The sequence below is a fragment of the Dromaius novaehollandiae genome, chromosome 5, assembly GCF_036370855.1.
Source record: "Dromaius novaehollandiae isolate bDroNov1 chromosome 5, bDroNov1.hap1, whole genome shotgun sequence".
NCBI classification, from domain to species: Eukaryota; Metazoa; Chordata; class Aves; order Casuariiformes; family Dromaiidae; genus Dromaius; species Dromaius novaehollandiae.
This window is the reverse complement of record NC_088102.1, coordinates 54,082,851-54,104,908: the sequence shown is the minus strand read 5'-3', so window position 1 is coordinate 54,104,908 and position 22,058 is coordinate 54,082,851. Positions and strand designations below refer to the sequence as shown.

General features: G+C 39.1%; 1 protein-coding gene across 4 annotated transcripts in view; it reads right to left on the bottom strand.

Annotated features, from left to right (window-relative positions):
* NELL1 (neural EGFL like 1) overlaps positions 1 to 22,058 on the bottom strand; it is a 294,281-nt gene that overhangs the window by 98,029 nt on the left and 174,194 nt on the right. For all 4 annotated transcript variants that reach the window (XM_064512849.1, XM_064512850.1, XM_064512852.1 and 1 more), the window contains exon 14: positions 16,837 to 16,959. In XM_064512849.1, coding sequence (XP_064368919.1) covers positions 16,837 to 16,959 — 123 coding nt within the window. The remainder of the gene's footprint in view (positions 1 to 16,836; positions 16,960 to 22,058) is intronic.

Below are 22,058 nucleotides of genomic sequence, written 5' to 3'. Positions count from 1 at the left end.
CTCATTTCTGTGCCCTTATTAACTGGCGTTCTAAGACACTGACAATCATTTTTACAAAATACAGTCTCAGTCTGTTCAGTGTACAAAAGAAGTGAACAAGAGGGTGCAGCTGGTGCACCTGGAGAGGAGAGGAGGCAGTTTTGACCATCTACTGACCTGACTGCCTCAACAAGCTTGCGTGGGTGTGCAGAGTGGAGCGTGCACACGGCTTCCCTATCTGCCTCGCAGAGCTGCTGAACTCGCCTGACTTCCCTCCAACTCCACCTCTCCTCCTCTCCTTCCCCCATGTATTTGTCAAGTTGATTCTGATCACTCTACGTGAAAGCACAGAAGGCTCTTCGGGAAGAAGAGAGTCGACAGCACATCACAACGATGCAAAACCCAACACAACCTGCATTTGAAGGGATCACATGAAAAAGGCTGATGAAAGCAAAGGTAGCCCATTCACGTAGTTTGTATTCACAAAGCCAGATGGATCATGCTTAGTATCACCAAAACTATGTAAAACAGCAAAAATGCCAGCATCAAGTTCAGAAAATTTGTCATAGAACATGCTATATATGTATCAAAACTACCCCAGTCAAAAAGGAATGCATAGCGAATGCCCCAGCCAAAAAAGAATACATTAATAAATCATTCTTTCACCTTTTCCCAGAATCCCAGTAATTGCTATCACAGTCACACACAACTCACTGCAACAACACTGCAGTACTGGACTGCATAAGCTTGCTATTAGATCATTTGGTGATTTATTCTTATACCTAGAAACAAAGCAGTAGTAGTATCAAGTGATACATGCTCCAAAAGCTGCTGCATATCTTAAAAATGGAACATGGTATGTATTTAACTACATAACGAAAGCAGTTTCATGTCTAAAGAAGCTAGAGTCAACTCTTTTTGATTTGTAGGTTATAGTTTTCCCATGTCATCTGAAGTAATTGATCAGCTTAGCAAATGATTACTACTTTGCGCTGAAATGTACATGGATTTCCTATATTTCATTTAACAGTACAGTTAAATACGTACAGTAGCAGTACAAATATGTGTTTTGGCTTCTAACACACATTTTTGAAGAAACAGATTTGCAATAAAACTGTATTTTGGCAATATATCAGTCACAATTCAAACATAACAAGAATATTGCAGTTATGTTGCACAAATGCTTCTTTCAGCACTGTTTAAATGTACAACTCTATTGTGAGATTAATAAATATGATCTGATTGCTGAGAATCAGATCTGAACCTTCCAAATGCCAATACTGATTTTTTACTTGGAAAACAAAAACCATGTTAAGCTTGTGTCTTAATGTTGTTTTATACCTAATACTCACCTTCCTCGCATCCCTGAAATGATGTAATACAATGAAAAGTGATTTCTTGTCAGCTAGAAGAAAAAGCAAGCGAAATGCAAATATCCTACTAGCTGAAGATATTTTTATATGATCTATCTCCAATATAATTATCACATATTCATGAGAAAGTCTCACCTGACTTACTGGAAGACTTTTCAAATTAATATAGTTTAATGAGAAATACCTAACATGGCTAAATAGAGCTGATTACCTCACTGGGGACTTGCATGAAAAGGCAGGTAGGCTGGGTTCATCAACAAGTCTTGTAATTATATTAGCATCTCGGTTACGTAGAAATAACAGTGAAAACATGACGGAAAACATTAATACAACCTCAGGTTACTAAATACAAAGATAAAAAATGCACATCAGATAACGGTGTGGATACCTGAATTGGCCCTGAGCAAGCAATAAGGTACAAAGCTGGCAGCAGCGAAGCAGCATCCCTCTGGAGCTGCCTTTACTAGCCCAGCCTGGAGCTCGGCAGCTCAGGCAAAGCCCGGCCGGCGTGGGGGGCTGCGCCAGCCCCCGGCTTCCTGCGCCAAGTGCGGTTTGCACCCTCTGGCCACACCAACACCATCGCAGCTGGCCAAGACACTCCGCGACATGCTCCACTGCACAGTGTGGATACGCTCTTTTCTCTTTTCTAACTGGTAAGTGGGATTCAACTATCATTGCATGAAAGTTTCTGCTTTCCTCCTTTCCAGTAAGATTGCTTGCTTTTCCGAAATTTCCACATCTACAGCCATTTATCACTACACATGCTGAAAGGCTGTGTCAAAGCCTCTGAACGTGCGTTCAATAGTCCTCAGGAACAAATGTCACTGTCCACATCAATGTGAGTAACTGCTTGCACAGACACAAACGTCAGCACCCTCCGTCTACTACTGCATGTTTTATAAACTACTGTGTTACCAGCTGCGGGGTTAAAATAATTGCCCTTAAATTAGAAGCATTTTCATCCTTGTAGAGTAGAGTCAGTCTACGGATGAGAGAGGTGCTTAAGTGGCTCAGCTAAGTGGAGATAAATGTTGCTTTTGCAGTACATTGAAGTCACGAATATGAGACACTTGAATGCAACCTGTGACACTTCAGGGCAATCGGTCCTGCAGAACATTTCAGCATTACAGTATGCTACGAATAAACAGTGAGAGCGTCAGAAGAATGCACGTATTCTTTAAACAGCATGAACAAATCCTTAATGAAGATGCTTCTTCTCATGATACCTGCACAATTTCATTAGAAGTAACAGCTTAAGCTCCTGCAGCAATTTGAAACACTGTCTGTCAAATCTAATTTTCAAGGCTAGAACAGTCTATCAGTCCTCTGATGTATTATTTCATTAATGTGTGCCAAGCATGCCTACCTAGAATATAGGTAGATCACGACTGGACCTGTCTGGTATGACCTAGGAGACAGTTTACAAGGTTTATCATGATCACAATGTCAGAAAGAATATTGAGGTTTAAATAAGAATTAAATAACTATTTTTAGATCCAAATACAATATGCTAGATTTGCTTACATTAAGCTCAGTCACATTCTGCAGCATAGTTTATTTGCACTGAAGGCCAGCATATTTCTCATTGACTGCCAGAACACAGCAATATAAAAGATTTTGAAACCTATATAAAAACTCCAGTTCACAGCTTAGAAAGACATCATAAAAATACCTGAAGTTACTTTTCCAGATGTATATCATGCTTCTGTTTAATGTACAATCTTCAGTTTTGAGCATTCAGCACAAAGAAATACTGTTTACAAATTTGTAACATCTACCTTTATCAGTGGCAGTTAATTAAACTTGTTTTCATGCACTCAATTTCATGCATTAGGTGTAATTTACTCTATCTCTAGGCATAACTCTCCCAGTAGACATCCAGACCAACAGGAATATGAACATAAAACAATATGTAAAGAAAAAACACATAGGGAAAGATCCAAAAGAGCACTTGCATGCCTCAAATGCAATATGGATAAAATTTAGATAACTACATCTAAAACTGCCATTTAGCACTCCTCCTCCTCAGCTCTTCTCCTCCAGCCTACACACTTAGCCCTGTTGGAGACTTCCTGCACGGGTGCTTTTCACACAAACCTTGAGACAGTCCCCGAACCTTTGGCACAGGATCAGGCGCTCTCATCGGGAGGAAGCGGGAATCAGGGCGTCCCAGTCTGCTTGGGACTCACAACCCCTGCGTCCTCGTGCACAAGCGCACTCAGAGCGTGTTGGAAATCCCCACAGAAAGCACCGATCTCCACAGAGAGCCTGGTGCCCAAACGAGCCCACGCACGCGTCAGCCAAGGCGAGAGGACGTGCCTTCCCTAGCATCCCGCCTCATGCTCTGCTCCTTCAGCCCTTGTCTGGGAACAGGGGGAAGGAGGGCAGCTCCCTCATTCTCGGAGACTTCAACCTCACCGCTCCATTTCCTCCAGAAAAAAAACCACCGTGGAAAAGGAAGCGAGAGAGAAGGTTGCCAGTCTTTACCCCACCTGCTGAAGTTGACAGCTTGGCACTCGGGAAACATGGGACCAGGAGGACAGCAAGCATGAGGAAGCTCAACTCCCCCAGTGAGTAGTCAGAGCCAACAGCTACAAGACAGGAGATCTATTGCCTGTCCTCTGCTCATGCTGCATGCAGGTGCTTTTTGATGATGGACATTTCATGCAAAAGGAACAAATGCTCAGTGCATCAGACCTTACCATCTGAGTGATTCTTGAATTCTGATGCTTTTGCAGCCATACAAGAACAAGTAAATAATGGAGCATTCAAAGTCACTTGGCCAATGACCCTGATCAACCACATAAGGATTCCCACCCATTTTTATTTTGGCTCCAACCACCCCTCTGTGATGTCACTGAAAATTAGTTTATAAATCTTCTTCTCTTACAATCTAACACTGTCTGAATTAAATTTCCAAAGCAAAGGTACTGATTCTTCTTATGACGTAGTACTATGTAGTCTTCCAGTGAAACTTGAGTGACCATTACTATTAAGTAGAAGTACAGGCTCACTCCATTTGGTGAGGATTCAAGGATAAGGGATAGTTGGATTTGGCCATTCGGTTATCCTTTCTTCAAATACGATAAATCCAACCTCCCTCGGCTACCCACAGCACAAGATGAATGCTTACTGTCTGTTTACCCTTATCTGTGCGATATAAACACAGCAAAGCATATTCAATATGAAATAAAAAAACTAATTATGCAGGTAGTTTCATTGGAGTCAATCGCTTACTTTTAGTTAGACACATAACTTGTTCAGTCAGGTCTAAAATCACTACATTAAAAATTTTCTCACTTGCCTCTCTCCTAAGGCTAAGGGAATACTGCACTGTGCACGCAGGACTGATTTGATTACCTCCATTTTTTATTGGGAAATAACGTATGTCATGGCAATGTCAGACGACTTTGTTTCCCTTGTTCTGTTCAAAGGGAGGAAATAATGGGTGTCAGGAAAACAGTACAACCATGTGTCTCAGTAATAAAAGTGGCATATTAATGAGCATCCGTAAACCATCATAATTAATGCAGGGGAATGGATATTGCCTACTTAAACTCTGCAAGTGTTCTAGTAGCTCCACACCCAACTGCCATTTTATTCCATCCCAGGGCTTTCCAATCACAACAGCTCCCTCACAAAGCCATGAGACACTGTGAAATCATATGCTCAAGGGAATGGGCAGATACATTTTAATAGCAGAAGTGACAGTTGAGCACAGCCAGTCTGTTCATCAGCAGTAGCAAATGCATCCCGTAATCCACGTGATACGTATACATATCATACCCTTCAGGCTACAACATAATTAACAAGCTACAGAGAAAGATGGATAAGATGGGCATGCACAAAAGGTATGGGCATGTATTGCTTTAACTATTTTTAAACAACAAAGATACATTTGTGAATTTTACATCATTTCAAAATTTCAAGCCTTGCTTGATGTGCCTGCATAGCACCTAGTCTTCAAATAAACAGTCATTTTTGAAGTCCAGCTTAAAAAAATCCAGCCTGACAATTCCCATCTTTATGCACACAACTGGAAAAAGAAAGAAAAAAACAGGAAAGAAAAAAGAAAAAAAAGTCGCGAGCACCAAGGTGACACACTAAGATGCTTGAGTATTTGTTAGCAGAATAATAGCATAGGTCATGCAGCTTTGTCCCTTGAGGAATACATAAAGAAAGAGTCCTAGTTTTTAACGAGATACAAATTGTTCATTTTTACTCTTGGATGACTGAATTTTAAATCATGCTGAAAAACGGGGGCCCTTCAATTCCCATCTCTTCTTGGTTTACTTTGTCTTCTAATTCGCTCTACATTTAATGTGTTCTAAGCTACTCGAATTCAGATCCTTATTGTAGTTTGTGTACTGAATTCACCCAGTAATTCATTTTGATGATACAATCTTCAAAGCACCATTTGCTTTTTTTAGTGGGTTATGGAATAGATTCGTTTTCACTGCAGCATTTCTTTCAGGTACCACTCTGAGTACACTGTTTAAGCTTGCCATTAGTCTTGTACTTAGCATATGCTCACTTAGCATAGCCACATTTATTATTTTTATCGCTGAACACTTTAGATAAAAACTCTATGCACACACAAGGGTGCCTCTACTTTTCAGCATGTTGCAGAGGCTAAAACACCAGCACCACTGTGAAACAGTTGCGAACTGGAGATTTTTTCTGGATAGTAATGTGCAAATTATCCCATCAAATGTCCTACATGGCTTCCAGATTTGCCATTCCCAGTGCTCAGCAAATAAACACAATCTCCAAAACTAGAAAACCAACCAAGGTAACTAATGCAAACAAAGTTAGCAATATCTACATGTAGGGCTACCCAATTTTTTCCTCACTATAAAGTGCTGTTTTCAGTAACTTGTGGTCAAACAAACCATTTGTACTTGAGCTTTTCCTGTGCTGGATATCTACCAGGAGCCGCACGGTAGCAAAAAGTCCACCTATTTCTCAAAAGAAGTAAAAAATATATTTTTGTATCTTTTGTCCCTGCATAGAAACAACTTACAATCTTTACACTGAGCATCTGTGGACACTCCCCTCTCCTCCGCCCCTACTTCAACACAGAAATTTGAAGATGTGCCTTTTGACATTGCTCTCAAAATCCAGCCAAATTTGGGCCAAATCACCTCAGTTTGCAGAAGTTTAATACAGATTTATCATATCCCCTTAATATTCTTCCAGTATTCATCATATTTCACCACGGTGCAGGAGCCAGACCAAGGCCACAAGGGAAGGTGGAGATTGCAAAGGGAGGGCACAGGAAGACAACGAAGGAGAGCGGGAGCTGCAGAGAGGAACGTCACCTGTAACACCACCTCCTGTGGAAACTGGGACTGAACCCCCTGTTGCCACGTCTTCCTCCAAGGACCAGAACACAGAGAGAGTAACATAGCACTCTCCCAGTCATGGAAAAACATGACTCGGAGAGCGCTACAGGCCCTTCCTGAAAAACTGGTCAAATACTTGAGCAATGAAACCAAGCTTCCACCACACTGACACCCAATAGCTAATGTAAAGTTAGCTAAGGGTACTTTTTCAATCCATTGCAGCCATTTAATAAGAACAATATAGATGGGCTTCTGAAGGACCTGGTAAAAGCCTACTATATCTACTATCAGGACTTCAACTTTTTCACTGATTGATGGTCTGTCAGTAAGGCAGAGGGCCAAAAGAATAAAGGATCAACTGTGATTTTATCAGTAAGGACTGCATTACTGCAGTGGAGTGACTCAAGATCGAATAGGTGACCTAAATTTTGATATCCCCAAGTTTTAAAATGCTTGATTTTGCAGTCTTAATACTTCTCTAGGTTTGCTTCCTCCAGTACTTTAAAAATATTTTCAGGTAGTTTCTGTAGAGAAAACATAGCCCGATGGTTTAGAAAGGGACCTATCAGTGTGGGAACTGAGCGTTGTAATCCTGGATTGGATACTGACCGTGTTTGTCACGTTCGACAAATCACTTAATGTCTTTACTTCAGTTTACTCTAGTGTGATAAACTCAGAGGATCAGGATGCTGAAAGGAGCTTTCTGGCTCGAGTCCATTCCTCTGGCATTGTAAGCAACAGCCCTTCAAAACCCTTTGTAAAATCTCCGTGACGCTTTTGTACAGTTAAAAAAATACATAAATAAATGAATAACCTAAAAGAGACTGCTCTAATAAGCAATTGCTCTAATATGCTACACCAGAAGAGCATAAAGATAAATCAACTAGGTCTTTCCAGATGGTCTCCTAGCCCAGCATCCCGTCTCTGACTGTGGCCCATAATGAATGCTTAGCAAAAGAACAGGGCAAGGATATAGAGACATTTCCTAAGGATCCCTCACAGCGCAAGACCTTCCTTGTTCACTTATCAGTTGGGAATTTCCTCTGTTATAATGTCTGTCAGCCTTTTCAATCCTTTCAGCCCCCTCCCCATCCGGTGGCCAAGGGTTCTCCAGGTTAATTAAGTGCTGTGTGAAAAAGTATGCCCTTTCACATTGGTTTGACTGTACAGTATAACTACTGTTGCCAAAAACAATAACTGCAGTGCTCTTATTTTACCTTTAGGTGAGATATTTATATTCAGTTTTGAAGACTGTTATTCAGTTTTGAATACTGTTTCATTACTTTCTGCAGATAATCCAAAGGAATTCATATCTGTGGCATCTTTTTGCGCTTTAACGTGTCTGTTCCACACACATTAGTCCTGAAACGTTTGCACACTGTAGCTGAGTTCACAAGAGAGGCAGAGCTCTGTGCTGCTACAGCAGCACGGGGTCAAGACCATGCTGCAAGAAGTTTTGTGCAATGAGATACTTCAAGATGCTCCTACTGAACTGATTTTTCCCACCCACCATGAGAAAAATAAGTACTGTGTTGCCAATAGCTGCAAGGCAAGCTCCCAGGTCCACCAGCACAGTCACAGATACAAACGAGACTGGATTTCACACATCACAAGGATTACAAATTTAAAGCAGCCAGTTCTGCAGACCAAGTGACTGACCATGAAGCCTACAGCTCTACTGTCAGAAGCAGCAAATGAGTTCTTTGGATGAAGGGCATGTTTGAGGATTTAATAAATAATCATTTTTGATCAAATTTCAGGTTCTTATATTGATGGAACCAAAAAAATTACTAATTTGGACAGTATTTGTAAGTATGAACCATTTTAGCATCGTTAGAAAGCTTCCTCTTCACTTCAGGGGACTCTGGATTGGGCAGTTCTGCAACACAGACCAGGGAGGTGCCATACCTGCTGCAAATGGAAGTAGTTACTGATGGAGGTGGCCTTGAAGAGAATGGAGCAAAAATTTCAAAAACGGATGGTGCAGACCTTTACATTTTTGCTTTTATGAAGTACACATTTAAAAGAACACACTGAATACTGAAATAGTCCCAGAAGCTTAATTGCAATGCTTTGAATTAAACTAGCGGTCTTTATTACCGAATAAACTACATAAAAGAGGGGAAAAGACAGAGAGCTTTCTTAAGTTCCCAGCCTAAAATATTACTGGGTCAATACAGTTCAATACGAGAGGTCAAATACAATTTCCCTTTTTAAAAGCAACTTTTTAGACATTTTAATTTTGAACTTAAAAAAAACACAACAACAACAACTGAAGAGAGAAACTACTAACACGGAAAACTGTTTTCGTATTACTTGATGCAAACATTTGATTTACAAGTCACTCCTGGAATAACTTGGATGGCAAAGGACAAAACAATACAATCGAGTATGCAGAAGAGATACAAATACAGGATCCGATTATTGCAAAACCACATTCCCATATGACCCAGTATGACTCTCCAGGAAATCACAGGGAACGTTTCTGTTAACCTCCTACTGCCACCTCATAACTCTTTCATACACACTATATAGGACCTTGATCTGAGAGCAAAATGCTGATTCTGAAAGAACCAGTGTAAACCAAAACAGTAGGAGACAACGAGCAACTAAGTCAAAGAGAGATTCTGAAATTCAGAAGCTGAACCACAGAGAATAGGATTTGATCTCTCACAGATAGTCTTGAGCATGTCTGTCAAGCTCTCTGGACTTCCTCATACAAGCAAAAAAAACCTTGTAAGATCAAGTTAAATTATTTCCCTTGCTCATAACTACTTTTTGCTTCCTTTTATGCAGATACAACAGTTGCTCTGAACTGGACCACTTCATCAGTGAACATTAATCAGTACTATACTTTTTTACATTAGCTGTATATCCACAGCCATGAGATAATCTGTGTCAGCCAAGAGATCAGGTTCCAGATTCTGACAAGTTACATTAATCATGATTTTTAAATGATTTATTTCCACAACTGATGTGCATTACTAAATCACCTTGAACAATTTTTCACACAGAAAAAGGTCTAACCATCAGGAAATATTCTGCCCTTAAAGAGACTGTAAAGTTGGACTGCATAATGGCAGATATGCATAGCTTAGCTCTTAATACAAAAATAACTACTCCTGAATTTCAATGCTTCATACTACTAAGCCTAGATCATGATGATCTAAGGGCAATAAAAAATTAGCTTAAATCATCTTAATTTCATCAATATTATTCTAAAATATTACAGTCCAAAACCAAGCCAAGAACATTAGAACTGAAGGAGCTTAACAAGTAAGTCATTTACAAAGGGAGATTATAAAACTTCAAACCAATACACAAACATTACAATTAGAATGAATGTATAAAACCCGACAGCATTCTAACCATGAACATAAAATGCAGAGATTCTTGAATTAAAACTTCATGTTTTCGATTTTATTAATGCAGTGGATTTAAGACTATAGAAGAATTAGTAGCTTCAATCAAATTGTCTTGATTGTGAGTCTGACCATGCTAGTTTTACAGTGAAAACTCTGTAAGAATTCTGATCACACTGCTGTAAATCCGTATACAGCTTATAAATTAGTAAATATATCTAGAATGCTCTACCCAAAAGTCTGACTATCCCGTGTCTTACACTTGGCGTATGTGCAAGATGCCATGGCAAGCAACAGCAAGATGCGTGTGAATGCACCTATCTGCTTTTGTAGCAATTTACTCACTGTGCACTAGGTATATACAATTTTACAAAGCTGAAAATAGTAACAAATGAACAACGATCAAAATCCTGAAATGATTCACAACTCCCATATTCTTTCACAAGATTCATCAATACTGCAACAAAACAGTCTCCAGCAGCAATTAAAGCTGTGATAAGGCATATCAACCATTCCAAGTCCTACAACTAAAGAAATCAGAAGCTGTGGGGAAGGACTTGCTCATTCCTTTCCACTCCTATGGTGGCCTACATACTATCCATAATGCACTGCAGTGCTCCATAAGGCTTTCAACTCTACCTCCAGCCATCTAACAGTGATATGATATACTTCTATATCAAGACATCAGCACATCTGATTGTCTCTCTCTTATGTTGACATCAGCAGAGCTAAGGTGAATTAATTTTCCAAATGCCTGCAATGTAAGACAAAGACAAGCAGACAACCCTGCACAGAAATAACCAATGAGACTGATTTTTCTTCAGCTCTTATTATTCTTGAGTATTTTTTTATCAAAGGAAGACGAAAATTTCTTCGTCTTGACTCATCTGTTTAGTATACCATCATTATCCTACCTACACATATGAAGGTAGACAATTTCGTTCATGGACATTTATTTCAGGCTATGAAATATATTTCATACTAAGAAGTACATTATTAGAAAATAACCGTTTTGGAAGTAACCAAGAAAACTGCAATTATGGAAAGCTCCCAGACTACCATTTGTCAAAACAACATGACAATACAATTACAATTTGTGATTAAAACAACATAAAATAAGTTGACTTATTGATTTACATCAGACAAAAGTAATTTTCAAGCCTGTAACATAATCTGGGTACTCAATGTTTCGAAAGTATGATGAATAAAGGCTCCATACAATTATTCCTGTTACTTTGTAAAAGATAACACTATCTGTTAGAAATCTGGCCACTTCTCCAGGGTCCAAACAAGTACCTTGTGAAGGGACCAGTAAGTTTGTCAGTAATGGCCACAGTATGGAACACACCTTCCAAGGCAAATGAACGTGAAGAACCAGAGTATCATTAAGAAGCTAATCTGGACCTCCAGATTACACCAGAGGAAACATCCAAGTCCTTTTTCACTTAAAAATAATGGCCTTCTTCTTTAAGACTTCACCATATACAGAGCTGTAATGCCTTAAGTGTCTCCTGTGAAATGCTGCAGGGGAATATAATAGAAGAAAAATTCCACACTCTAGCAGAAATAAACTGTTCTATGACCTGAATACTAATTAGCATAAACACTGTTTTGATTTTTATATCACAATACCTGATGCTTCTCTGACCAGACATCAGTCATACTGCACACATTTGCTTTAAAGTTTATGACTGTAACTATATCCATCTCATTTAATCATTCTAATAAATCTACATCTCAGTAGAAACCACTAAATGAGGCATTAATAGCACACTAAATGTACCTGTTAGACAGGCTACACAAGTGAAATATAAAAGTACAATGAAAAATATTTGCATTTGTCTAAGTGATAGACTTTGTTTCACTCTGCATTAGTGAGACACAGGAAAAAGGATTTACAAACACATTTTTGTTTCAGGAGAATAGCTCCTGTTTACAGTCTGAGAATATTTAAGGCCTCTTTCTTCCCTTCTCCCCCTCCCCCCCCCCCCCCCCAATAACACTAAGTTAACTCAAAGTATGTCTATGGGCAGAACTTGACCATGTAAAACAAATATTTGGAAAAAGAATATCAAGAGGTAGGACAGGCCTGTACACTACTTCAAGGTCTCTTTGTATAAAAGAAGAAAACAACCGATCGCAACAAACCTTTCATGATGACTTGTACTTTGTTCATGCTGAAAAGCCAGATCTGCAACCCCCACAAAATCTGGTGTGTTTTTCTTTTTAGGCACGCAATCCCAAATGTCATCAATTATTTTAGGAAACCTGCTGGTGCTTCAATATACTTTGGCCCCTTTCTTTGACTTCAATCTAGGGTACAAGACTTAAGCTTTACAATAAACTTCTGATAAACTGTATATCGCATGGCAGACACCCTCTAGCCTCCATCTCTCCAAGGTAAAGCAGAACTGAGCGCATCAGCCTCTTTGTGTTTTATCAAATGCCATGTCCCACATCAATGTGTCATTTCCACAGCATGTGGTGCAAGGGTGCCTACACAGAGACTCGAACTTAGCAAGACAAAAAGCAGAGAAAGCCGTTTTCCCTAGGTACATTTTCCAAGCTTCCAGATTCAAGCCCTGCCAGGAATTCCCCCAGAAACAGTGCAATAGTGCACAGACCAAGAGGAGATACAACAGCCTCTGTAGCCTAAAAATGGGATTAATGTCTGTATTCAGTATCCCTGGTTCTTCAGATGCATGCATGACAGTTTGTTTTTCTCATTTTGTAGATGACAGTTTTACTCTGGCACAGACAAATCCACAGGTGACAAGTTACTCATAAAGCTGGCTGCCCTGTTTGCAGACTTCTTTCACCCAGGCATCTCTACTAAACATGGATTTCCTGAAAGATCCCTCCTAGTAAGCACACGGTATAAAGTGTGATGTCCTACCAGGAAGGCATTAGCCCACCACGTCTCTTTCATACTCATACTTGCTAAGCCAATTTTCATCACTTCTCCATCCCACTCTGGTAAGCTAATTGGCTTTATGCTACGCTATTAAATCCTATGACTGTAACGATAGTGAAAATGCTCTGCGGCCCTAGCTTCATCTTAATCTACTAATTCTACGATGTATTCACGGAACTCCAATAAACCAGCATGGCACGAGTCTTCTGCCAGCCACCTACAACTTCTTCTGTCTTTTCTATCACACTTTTTTTTTTTCAGTTTTCTCCATAGAAAAGGGCAACTTCACACATCTGCAGATTCAGAATCTCTTTCTATTCAACTAGCTATACCTCTGCCCTCTGACTTTAATGCTATAGTTTCTTCCAGCAAAGTCTTTCCTATTTTACTTCTCATTTCCTTAAAAATCCTAAGACATGATATATCTGATTCTGGGCCCAGCACTCTGTCAAATGTCCTCTCTGTGATGGCACACTGTTATACCCTCTTGTCATTCCATTTCACCTCAGCCACCTTCTTTTCCCATCTGTCTCCAAAATTTCAGTGTCTCTCTGGGATGCTAAAGCCTGCTTCTTGCACTGAAATTGAGAACATGTTTACAGCCATAGGAAATAAATCTCATTTATGTCTACTTTTTTGCACTGTCTCACTGCCTATATTTTTGGTACTTTTGTATATATAAAAATTTTCTTGTGTTTATCTCCATTTCTCTTTCCATTTTTATGTCACAAAGTACAGCAGTATTTATTTTAAGATAGAAGTGTATTTGGTCTTGGTCTGCATCTTTTTATGCCACTTTGTTTCCTGACAGCTTCCACATCTAGTTTGACACAATCTAGTCCTTAATTACATAGTCTAGTCTACTACATTCATGATAAAGCAGATAATTTCTTATGCATGAAATTTATTTTTCTACTTGAGAAATGTGACAGCCTGATTCTACAGACTTTTTTCAATATTTGCTTTCCTCTTCACATTTGATTTTGTTTTGTTTTTATTTCTAAGTCAAAGGCAATCATAAGATCCATATCCAGATTATATCTGTTCTTTTTATTTCTCCATATTTTCCACAAAAATGCAAACTTCACAAATTCCTGCCAGAGTAATTTCATTATGTTTAGCAACAGTTCACCATGCAATTTCATTTAACTGTACATATTTTCCTTTTTAAAATTAAATAATAATATTTTGCTTTCTTATAAAGACTTTATCACAGTGTTAAAGTCTAAATGCAATATTATTCTGATTTTATTTTTTACAACGTTGCCAAAGATAACGTTGAAATCTATAGCAGAACCAGGCAGAGAACCCAGTCCTGTTCCTTGACCATAAAATAATTTTTCTGTTTTACAGCACTGCTGGACAATATTAATAAGATTCCTTAATGAACTACAGAGATATGTTACTCCAGTAGTAAACAAAACAATTGTTGTAGAGGTGTGCACATAAAGAAAATATGTAAACATTTATAAAACACTTATAGATGATTGAAGGAGAAAAGAGATGTGTTCAAGGAGAAAAGATACCATATCTTCAGATGGTATTTCAGCCAACTCATCACCTTGCCTTGTATCTGTTTTTGCCAATTTATATTGCCTGAAGATGAGACTCCAGAATTACTAAAGGCAACATAAGCAGTTTAGAGTCGGCCTGACACGTTCGCAAGCCTTTCCTTGTGCCAAGCCCAGCACTTGTGCAAGCAAACTGAGGCGACTGGCAACTGCTAATTTTTCCTCCTCTGCTTATTTTTAGCCAGATTCCACTCACGACCTATCACCGTTAAACCTGGTGAAAAGGCGGCAATGGTGGTGGTTCCAGTGTTACTACAGGAAAACCAGCAATGGGAACAATCCTTAAATTAGCAGACTGCACTTGAGAAAACCTCAAGTGACCACGGAGCAGGTGTCTGAGAAACCACTGCTTTACACTGCATGTCTTACTGTTTACCAAGATGCACACCATTCTAATGTTATCCAGCTTGTAGTAGCAAATTTTCCATGTAGTGACAGATTACAGACTTCTAATCATCCCTAGCGAATTTAATAATTATTAGATTGTAAAATGTTCTCCTATAATCCCCACAGTTTTCCTCTCAATTCGTTCTTTCCTGTCAGACTGTAAGAACTCAGCTTTGTTTTGTCTGTTTCCATATGAACCCATTTCAAAAGGGCAAAAATAACCGCATTCACTTGTGCAATCCAGGGCATATTAAAAAAATCTGCAAAGGCATATTTCATTTACTTTGTGCTATTATCTACAACTCACATGACAACAGAACTTGGAGGTTAAAAACACTATCCCACTTCCCCAGTGCAATTTCGTTACTTCAATATTACTAGATTAATAAAGACACAATAGGAGTTTTGCTTTGAGTTTTTGGCACCTTAAACCAAGTATTAAGCATGCAAACCAAGAAAGTAAGTGTGGAAACATGGTTTGAATGACCTACTCAACCATCTCAGAACATTCAGAGAAATATGATTAAGGGTTCATCTTGCTGTACTACCCGTAGAAAACAAAAACACCACAGTCAAACACAGACAGGCTGTTCACTCAGACTTCGCTGAAGCTGTATTTGTCCACTCTGTAATTTACATTCCCTGTAATCAAAGATTGAAAACATACTAAGATGAATTTATCCCTAGTATCATGTCCTTATCTTCAACACAGAGAGAACAAAGTTTAACTTGGCCACCACGTTCATAACATTGTCATCATCCTTATTAAATTATCACAAATCATTTTATAATTCTGAATAGAATGAAGCGCTTGTGCATTGTGCTTGTGACATTACCCAAGTAAAGTCAGACCAAAAAGCAATCAGATGGTGTATGCTCTTTCGGCAGCTGACAAGCTAGTCCTGGTGAAGAAATTCAGTTTGAAACAAAGGGCTTTACCAATCTTCCCTTTAAGAAATTGCTCTGCCAATTATAGTATGCTGAAAAATTAATATCAATCCTCTTGTGCCCCAAGATTAAGTATGGAATATTTTACCTAGTAAATTTCTGTATTTCAACAACAGTCACTAAAAAAACCCTAAAAATTAGATTTCTAATAATTACAATTTTATTTAGAAAATCAGAAAGTATGTGACCTCAGAAAAGGCGAAAAACAGCATCTTAGGAGACAAGGTAATTAATAAATTGCAGAAGAGGTATAAATAAATAAAACTTCCATGACACAGTCAGTCCTCCCTAAGCCAACTAGCTTAAGAAATACATACCATACTCTGTCTTCATAAAATGTCTCTGCTTCTCTTCCTCCACAGAAACAAAACAACCTCCCTAAATAAATGACCTACCACAGAAACAAAACAACCTCCCTAAATAAATGACCTACCACTTCACAGGAAGCATAGCTGAATCCAGGTGTTTCTTGTTTACATTACAGCGAAGTCTACTAAACACACCTTTAAAGCTAATGATAAAAAAAAAAAAACCCTATCCTGATCTGAGTAGTCAAAGCACAGCCATTTGATATTAGCTTAAAAGGCAATTATCCTAATTTAAAGGCATCTAATTAAGCTTTAAAAGCTAAAGGTGATAGCACATACTATCTGCAGGTTTACGAAATGATGAACATCGCTTAAAAGCTGAATGAAACTAACTGAAATGACAGTATTCAATGAAAATAAGTGGAAAGGCTTTTTCTTCTAGTATTCCAAAACTAATTCCTTTCTGCCACGAAGTTAAGCACAAATCAATTCCCATCATCTCCATGCATACTACAACTCCCAGATGATAAATAGGACAGTGAATCGTTGACAGAATCCAGCCATCACAAGTTACTAGAACAAAGGTGACTGTCAAAAAAAATTAATAGAGTCTGCAGCTTTTGCGATGTTCCTAGAGCAACAGACCTACCTCGGCAGATGGTCCCATTCCCCACGTATCCGGGTTTGCAGGTGCAGCTATGTCCCCTGACAGTGTTAGTACAGATTGCATTCTCATCACAGTTACGCTGTCCGCTGCCACATTCATCATGCTCTACAAGATAAAAAAGACAAGAGAGAGTGAGCTTTTCAGTTTCACGATCTGACGTTTGAAAACTAAGTTGAAAAACAGGTTGCTACAATGGCTGAACACATGGAGTTTGGTGTAGGAGTCAACCATGGGACTGCTTCAATTACAAGACTCAACGTGCATGGTGACAATAGATTATTTAGGTTCAAAACCAGGAAAAAAAAAATGGGGAGGAGGCAAAGTACAGCTACAACAGAAAGCCTAGGAAGAAGAGTATCACAGAGGAAAATCTACTACAAAGACTAACCTTCACATCATTGTCCATCATCAACAGTAATAAGCATAAATACAAGGTAAGCAAACACAAGAGAGGGAACCCTAAAAGCATATCCTTTAAAGAAAACACAGTTCAGTTCCTACAGCCACTTGTCTAAATGCATGCTGAGTTGAATCCTTCTCTAATAACTATAATAATATTTTATATTTTTAGAGCACCATTCATAACATAGGATCCCAAAGAGCCTTCTAGACAAATGGGCCATACTTTGCTTTCATCCAGTAACTCTAACTACTGCCATGGAGCTAAATTTGATGCAGCTCCTGCACTTTATTCTCCTGCTACATTTTGTTGTAGTAAAGCATCCATTAAAAGGTGGTGAGCTAACTGACTCTGAAGTTTTTCCTTTCTTCCTTCAATTATTAGCAGCTTCCCTTATGTAGTAGGGTTGCAAAAAGAGAACCTGCATGTTTTAAAGAAAAAAACCACCTTTGTACTGGTGTATCTGTAGCTTTACTCAATGGAATCAACGGGATGCAGTGAATTGCTTTAAACCATCTGATGGGTCTTGACAACAGATGTAATCAAAAATCAGAATCTGGAATCCTACTCAGTAGTGTTTGTCTTCACTTACACAACCACAGTCATCAGGTTAGTGTTCCTATACTTGGAGGTTAAAGTTCCCCTCCTGGAACTAAGGATATATGTAAAAATTCTAGTGAAGAAGGGGTATTCAAAGGACTAAATTTAGCCTTCTAAAGACAACAGAGAGGTAGTGCCTCTAAAATGTGAGCAAAACACTCATTTTTACATGCCCAGAATTAACCCCTTCGGAACAGGGTTTCCACCCTGCAGCTCTTTTCATTGATAACAGGATCAGAGAGAAGGGCTTCCAAAGGCTAAAGGTAGCCTTCACTTTTCTATAGTACATAATGAGAGCCAATTTCAAGACAACTCAAGGCACACATAGACTTGAGTGGTGTATTTCACAGAACCCTCCAGACCAAGTATTTCCTAGAACAGCTTTGATAACTATTTGCAAAACATATATCAGACCTATGTTTTCTATTTTTCAAATACCTTCGACAGCTAAATGATATGGATTGCCATCATTTTCTTTGAAAGATCATCAAAGCCATACATCACTCGCTTTTCACTTTTAGCAGGAAATTTTCACACACATGCACGCACTCAAATGTGCCTGGCTTCAGCTGATAAATTCAGACTTACATTTATACTTGTTAGTTTATGCTGGTCCCTAGCTCTGCTTAGTAATTCACTTAGCTCCTCTCTAATTTTCCAATGCCTTAGATATTCTGAATGTTAGGTTTCTTCAAGGGCTGCCTCTTCTCTCCTTCATCTCTCTTAAGAAACTGCACCACGACTTGATTCTTGCCCACTCCTGTCTCACGGTGCTCCGACTGCTGAGTAGCACTCAAAATATTTATGAGCTACTTCCCAGGAATCATGTAACAGGCTGTTGAACTTCAACGATACCTTCCCCATAATCTCTCCCTCCTGTTACTACATTTATTAGTTATTGCTATTAGCTTTCATGCATGAGCATTCAAATTACAATGAGACTGCCTTTGTACTAGGCTCACACACACACACACACACACACACACACACACACACACACACGAGCATTCCTACTCAAAGATTTGCCAGAATCAGTTCATTTTCATCCCATCACTTCAAGGACACACAAAACATTTTCCAAAGGTACTATTTGTGTTTTGCCCTAATACACAGGACATCATACCCTGCTATGTTCTTCTGGGACTTTGACAATGTAAATTACTGAATTTACGACTCCTGCAGAAACACAGACGCTAGCAATACTGAAAGATTTAACATAGACATAGCCACACTTAATACACAGCCATACTTAATACAGAGGTCAGTTTTTCTAAGCAGATTTAATCTGAAGCATTAGCAACAGTTCTGCCTGTGGGAACTTGCCCTTCATGAGAGATCCTGATGCTGCTACCCTAAGGAGGACTAAGGGAACCTCATCTGTATGAGGAATCCCAAGATTTCTTAGCAGATAGATGGCTGCAATGATGGGAATTTTTAAAGGAATTTTCCCCGGTGTAGACATGTCTACAGATGATGTTGCTACAGCCCTAATAAGAATAAGAAAGCATTGATTTTCTGTCAAGCTACAAAAATCTTTCATTCCAAACAGAAAAATCCTTAAGACTGTCAGTAGTGAGTTCTCTTGGATTTCCTTCTCTCTCACAAGGTATCATCCATGGGACCACTTGGTGGTCATGATATTGGGAAGAGGGGGTGAAATGTGGGCCTGTGTTTTGTTTACACTCAAAGGAGATTATGAATAATTTGCAGAGAGCATCACTTTCTTAAACAGATCACTTGCCAAAACCTCTGCACTGAACAGGCAGAACCTAATTTTGCTTAATGTTATGGTTAATACTATCTAACCAGGGAGCAACCAAAGACTGGGAGGGAAAGACACTGAGAGACAAGAAAAGGAGTCACAAAGAGCATCATTCTAAAGCACCAGAGGGGAGAACTGAGACAAAATACTGAAGTTGTATTTTGTTTTGACAGTTTCACTTTCAGATGAAAATGAGTACAGGAAAGGTGATTCTAAAAGTCAAAAACAAAGGTCAGATTTATTTAGATTTATTTACACCTGCCATAGAAGCCAGACATGAAACTGTCATGATCAAGTTCAACCAAATTTATCCACCTCTGTGTGACTTTAATTCATAACATAATAGAGACAAAAGGCGATTCTAATCAGAGACAAAATTGGCAGCTTACCAAGATGGACAATACTGTAGGATGCAACTCCCTGAACCAACATTCATTCCCTTATTCCTCATTGATATCCATTTCAAGAAACAGGTACAATTTTAGAAGAGCAGTTACGATTGCACCATTCTTTCCTCATAGAGAAGTTAGTTTATTTATGCAGTCTCTGGAGATTATTTTCAAGATTAGTATGTCTTTCATCCAGCAACTCTGGCTATTGCCGCCTATGTTCCATGCTTTCTTTTGGGGAAAACAGAGAAAAATCATCAGTTCTTCTGTGCCTTTGTTTCCCTCTATAAAATGAAAATTCCGCAAGAGCATTCTGTAACATTTTTATAGCATTTGGCACTGTTCTGAAATCCTCACATTTTAAGATTTTACAGAGAATTAAAGAATATCCATCTTCTGTTGTAAAAAAAAATGAAGAATCTAATACTGACTACTGCTCTACCTTCTACTTAATTTTTCTTTCCTGCCAGCAGAGATAATGTATGCCCACTTCATCTCTGGTTCAGATCACCATCCTTGCTTCCTAGCCACCAAGTTAGAACCAAACCCAGCAAACAACACATTTAAGCCTAGTATTTTCCTTCACAGTAAAAGCTTCAAGAATTTCCAAAAGCTCTCATGAACTTTTCCAAAATCCTCAAGAATATCATGTTACATATGGAGTTTCCCGAGTTCAGGTTACGAACCAAGATAGCTTATGAAGCAACGACTGCAAAGTTCATTCTTTTCTCAACCTTTATCCAGGGATGGCCATCTGCCTCCAGAAGCACTGGAAAGATGACTGGTAAGAAACTGGTCTTTCAAAAAACAAACAAACAAACAAAACACTCTATGGCCTTTATTTTCAAGCTATGATTCTGTTGAACCATGGTATGTATCAACTGTGGGTGCACCCTAGGCATACATTAAGCAAGGCTTCAGTTTTGAACTAAGGGCTTTAAAACAAAGTCTCTGTAGAAAGCTTCCATTTGAAAAAGCTGTCACTAGAAAGTCAGCCCTGGTTAGCCACTTGCCTCAGGCGAGGGAAATCGCATGTACTCGAACAGAAATCCTCTCTGATAGTGCTGCGGATCTGGGGACACTGATGTTTCTATATGGTTAGAGTTACATGATGACGTGCACAGTGGTTAAGGATAAGTATTAAAGTTCTCTCCGCTTTGTTCACAGGCAACCTAACAAAAACAGCAGTTTACCCTGCTGACCAGAATACTCACGAGCTATCTGACAGGACGCTTTTCAATATTACGTGACCTTGCAGAGATAACTATTAGATAAAAAGAAAAATTAATTCTCCAGAAAATAATTTCAAATAGATAGTTAGTTGCATATCGTACCATAAGAAGCAGCAATGCATCCTACAAATTGCAGAAAACCATTTTCTACTAAAAAGAAGGCTGACATTGACATCAGGGCATGCTTAGCATCTCCTTTCTCCTAAAATTCCAGAGAAGAAACAAGTTACAGCACACTGGGAAAAGGGAGACCATATTTCCCGTTAAAGTCCCAGTAACACAAAATGAGTAGGAAACTGCTGAATTAAGCACAATTATCAGACTACCACAGAGACAGCCAGGGCCGCAATGCACTCTCCTGTACTAGTGCACGTGCTCGAGATAGACTGACTCCGACGAAGCAGACAGCACAGCACATCCAACATCCGCAATATCCAGTGGCCAACCTCTATTGTTCGCACGTGTAAAACACAGCAGTTGTGTAATACATAAGGCAGCAGGGGACCTGACACAACCTACCTTTGCATCTGTCAAGAGAGCATTCACCATTAAAAGTCGAGCTGCTACTAATAGCTGTATTAGCTGCATCTTCAGCAAGAGCAGACTAATTGATCATAAGGCATTACATCTGTGAACCTGCTCGCTGAAATTTCAAACAGACCTTTAGCTTTCTTCAGAACAGAGGTAACTATTTCTGCTAACGAAGTTAAAGCATCTGCAGGTGACAGCAGCTTGGGCTTCCGCACACCTCAAGCGAGTATGTGTTCCAGCTGCTCCATCCTTAATACATAACCTCCTGACAGCAGATCACCTCAGGGTGA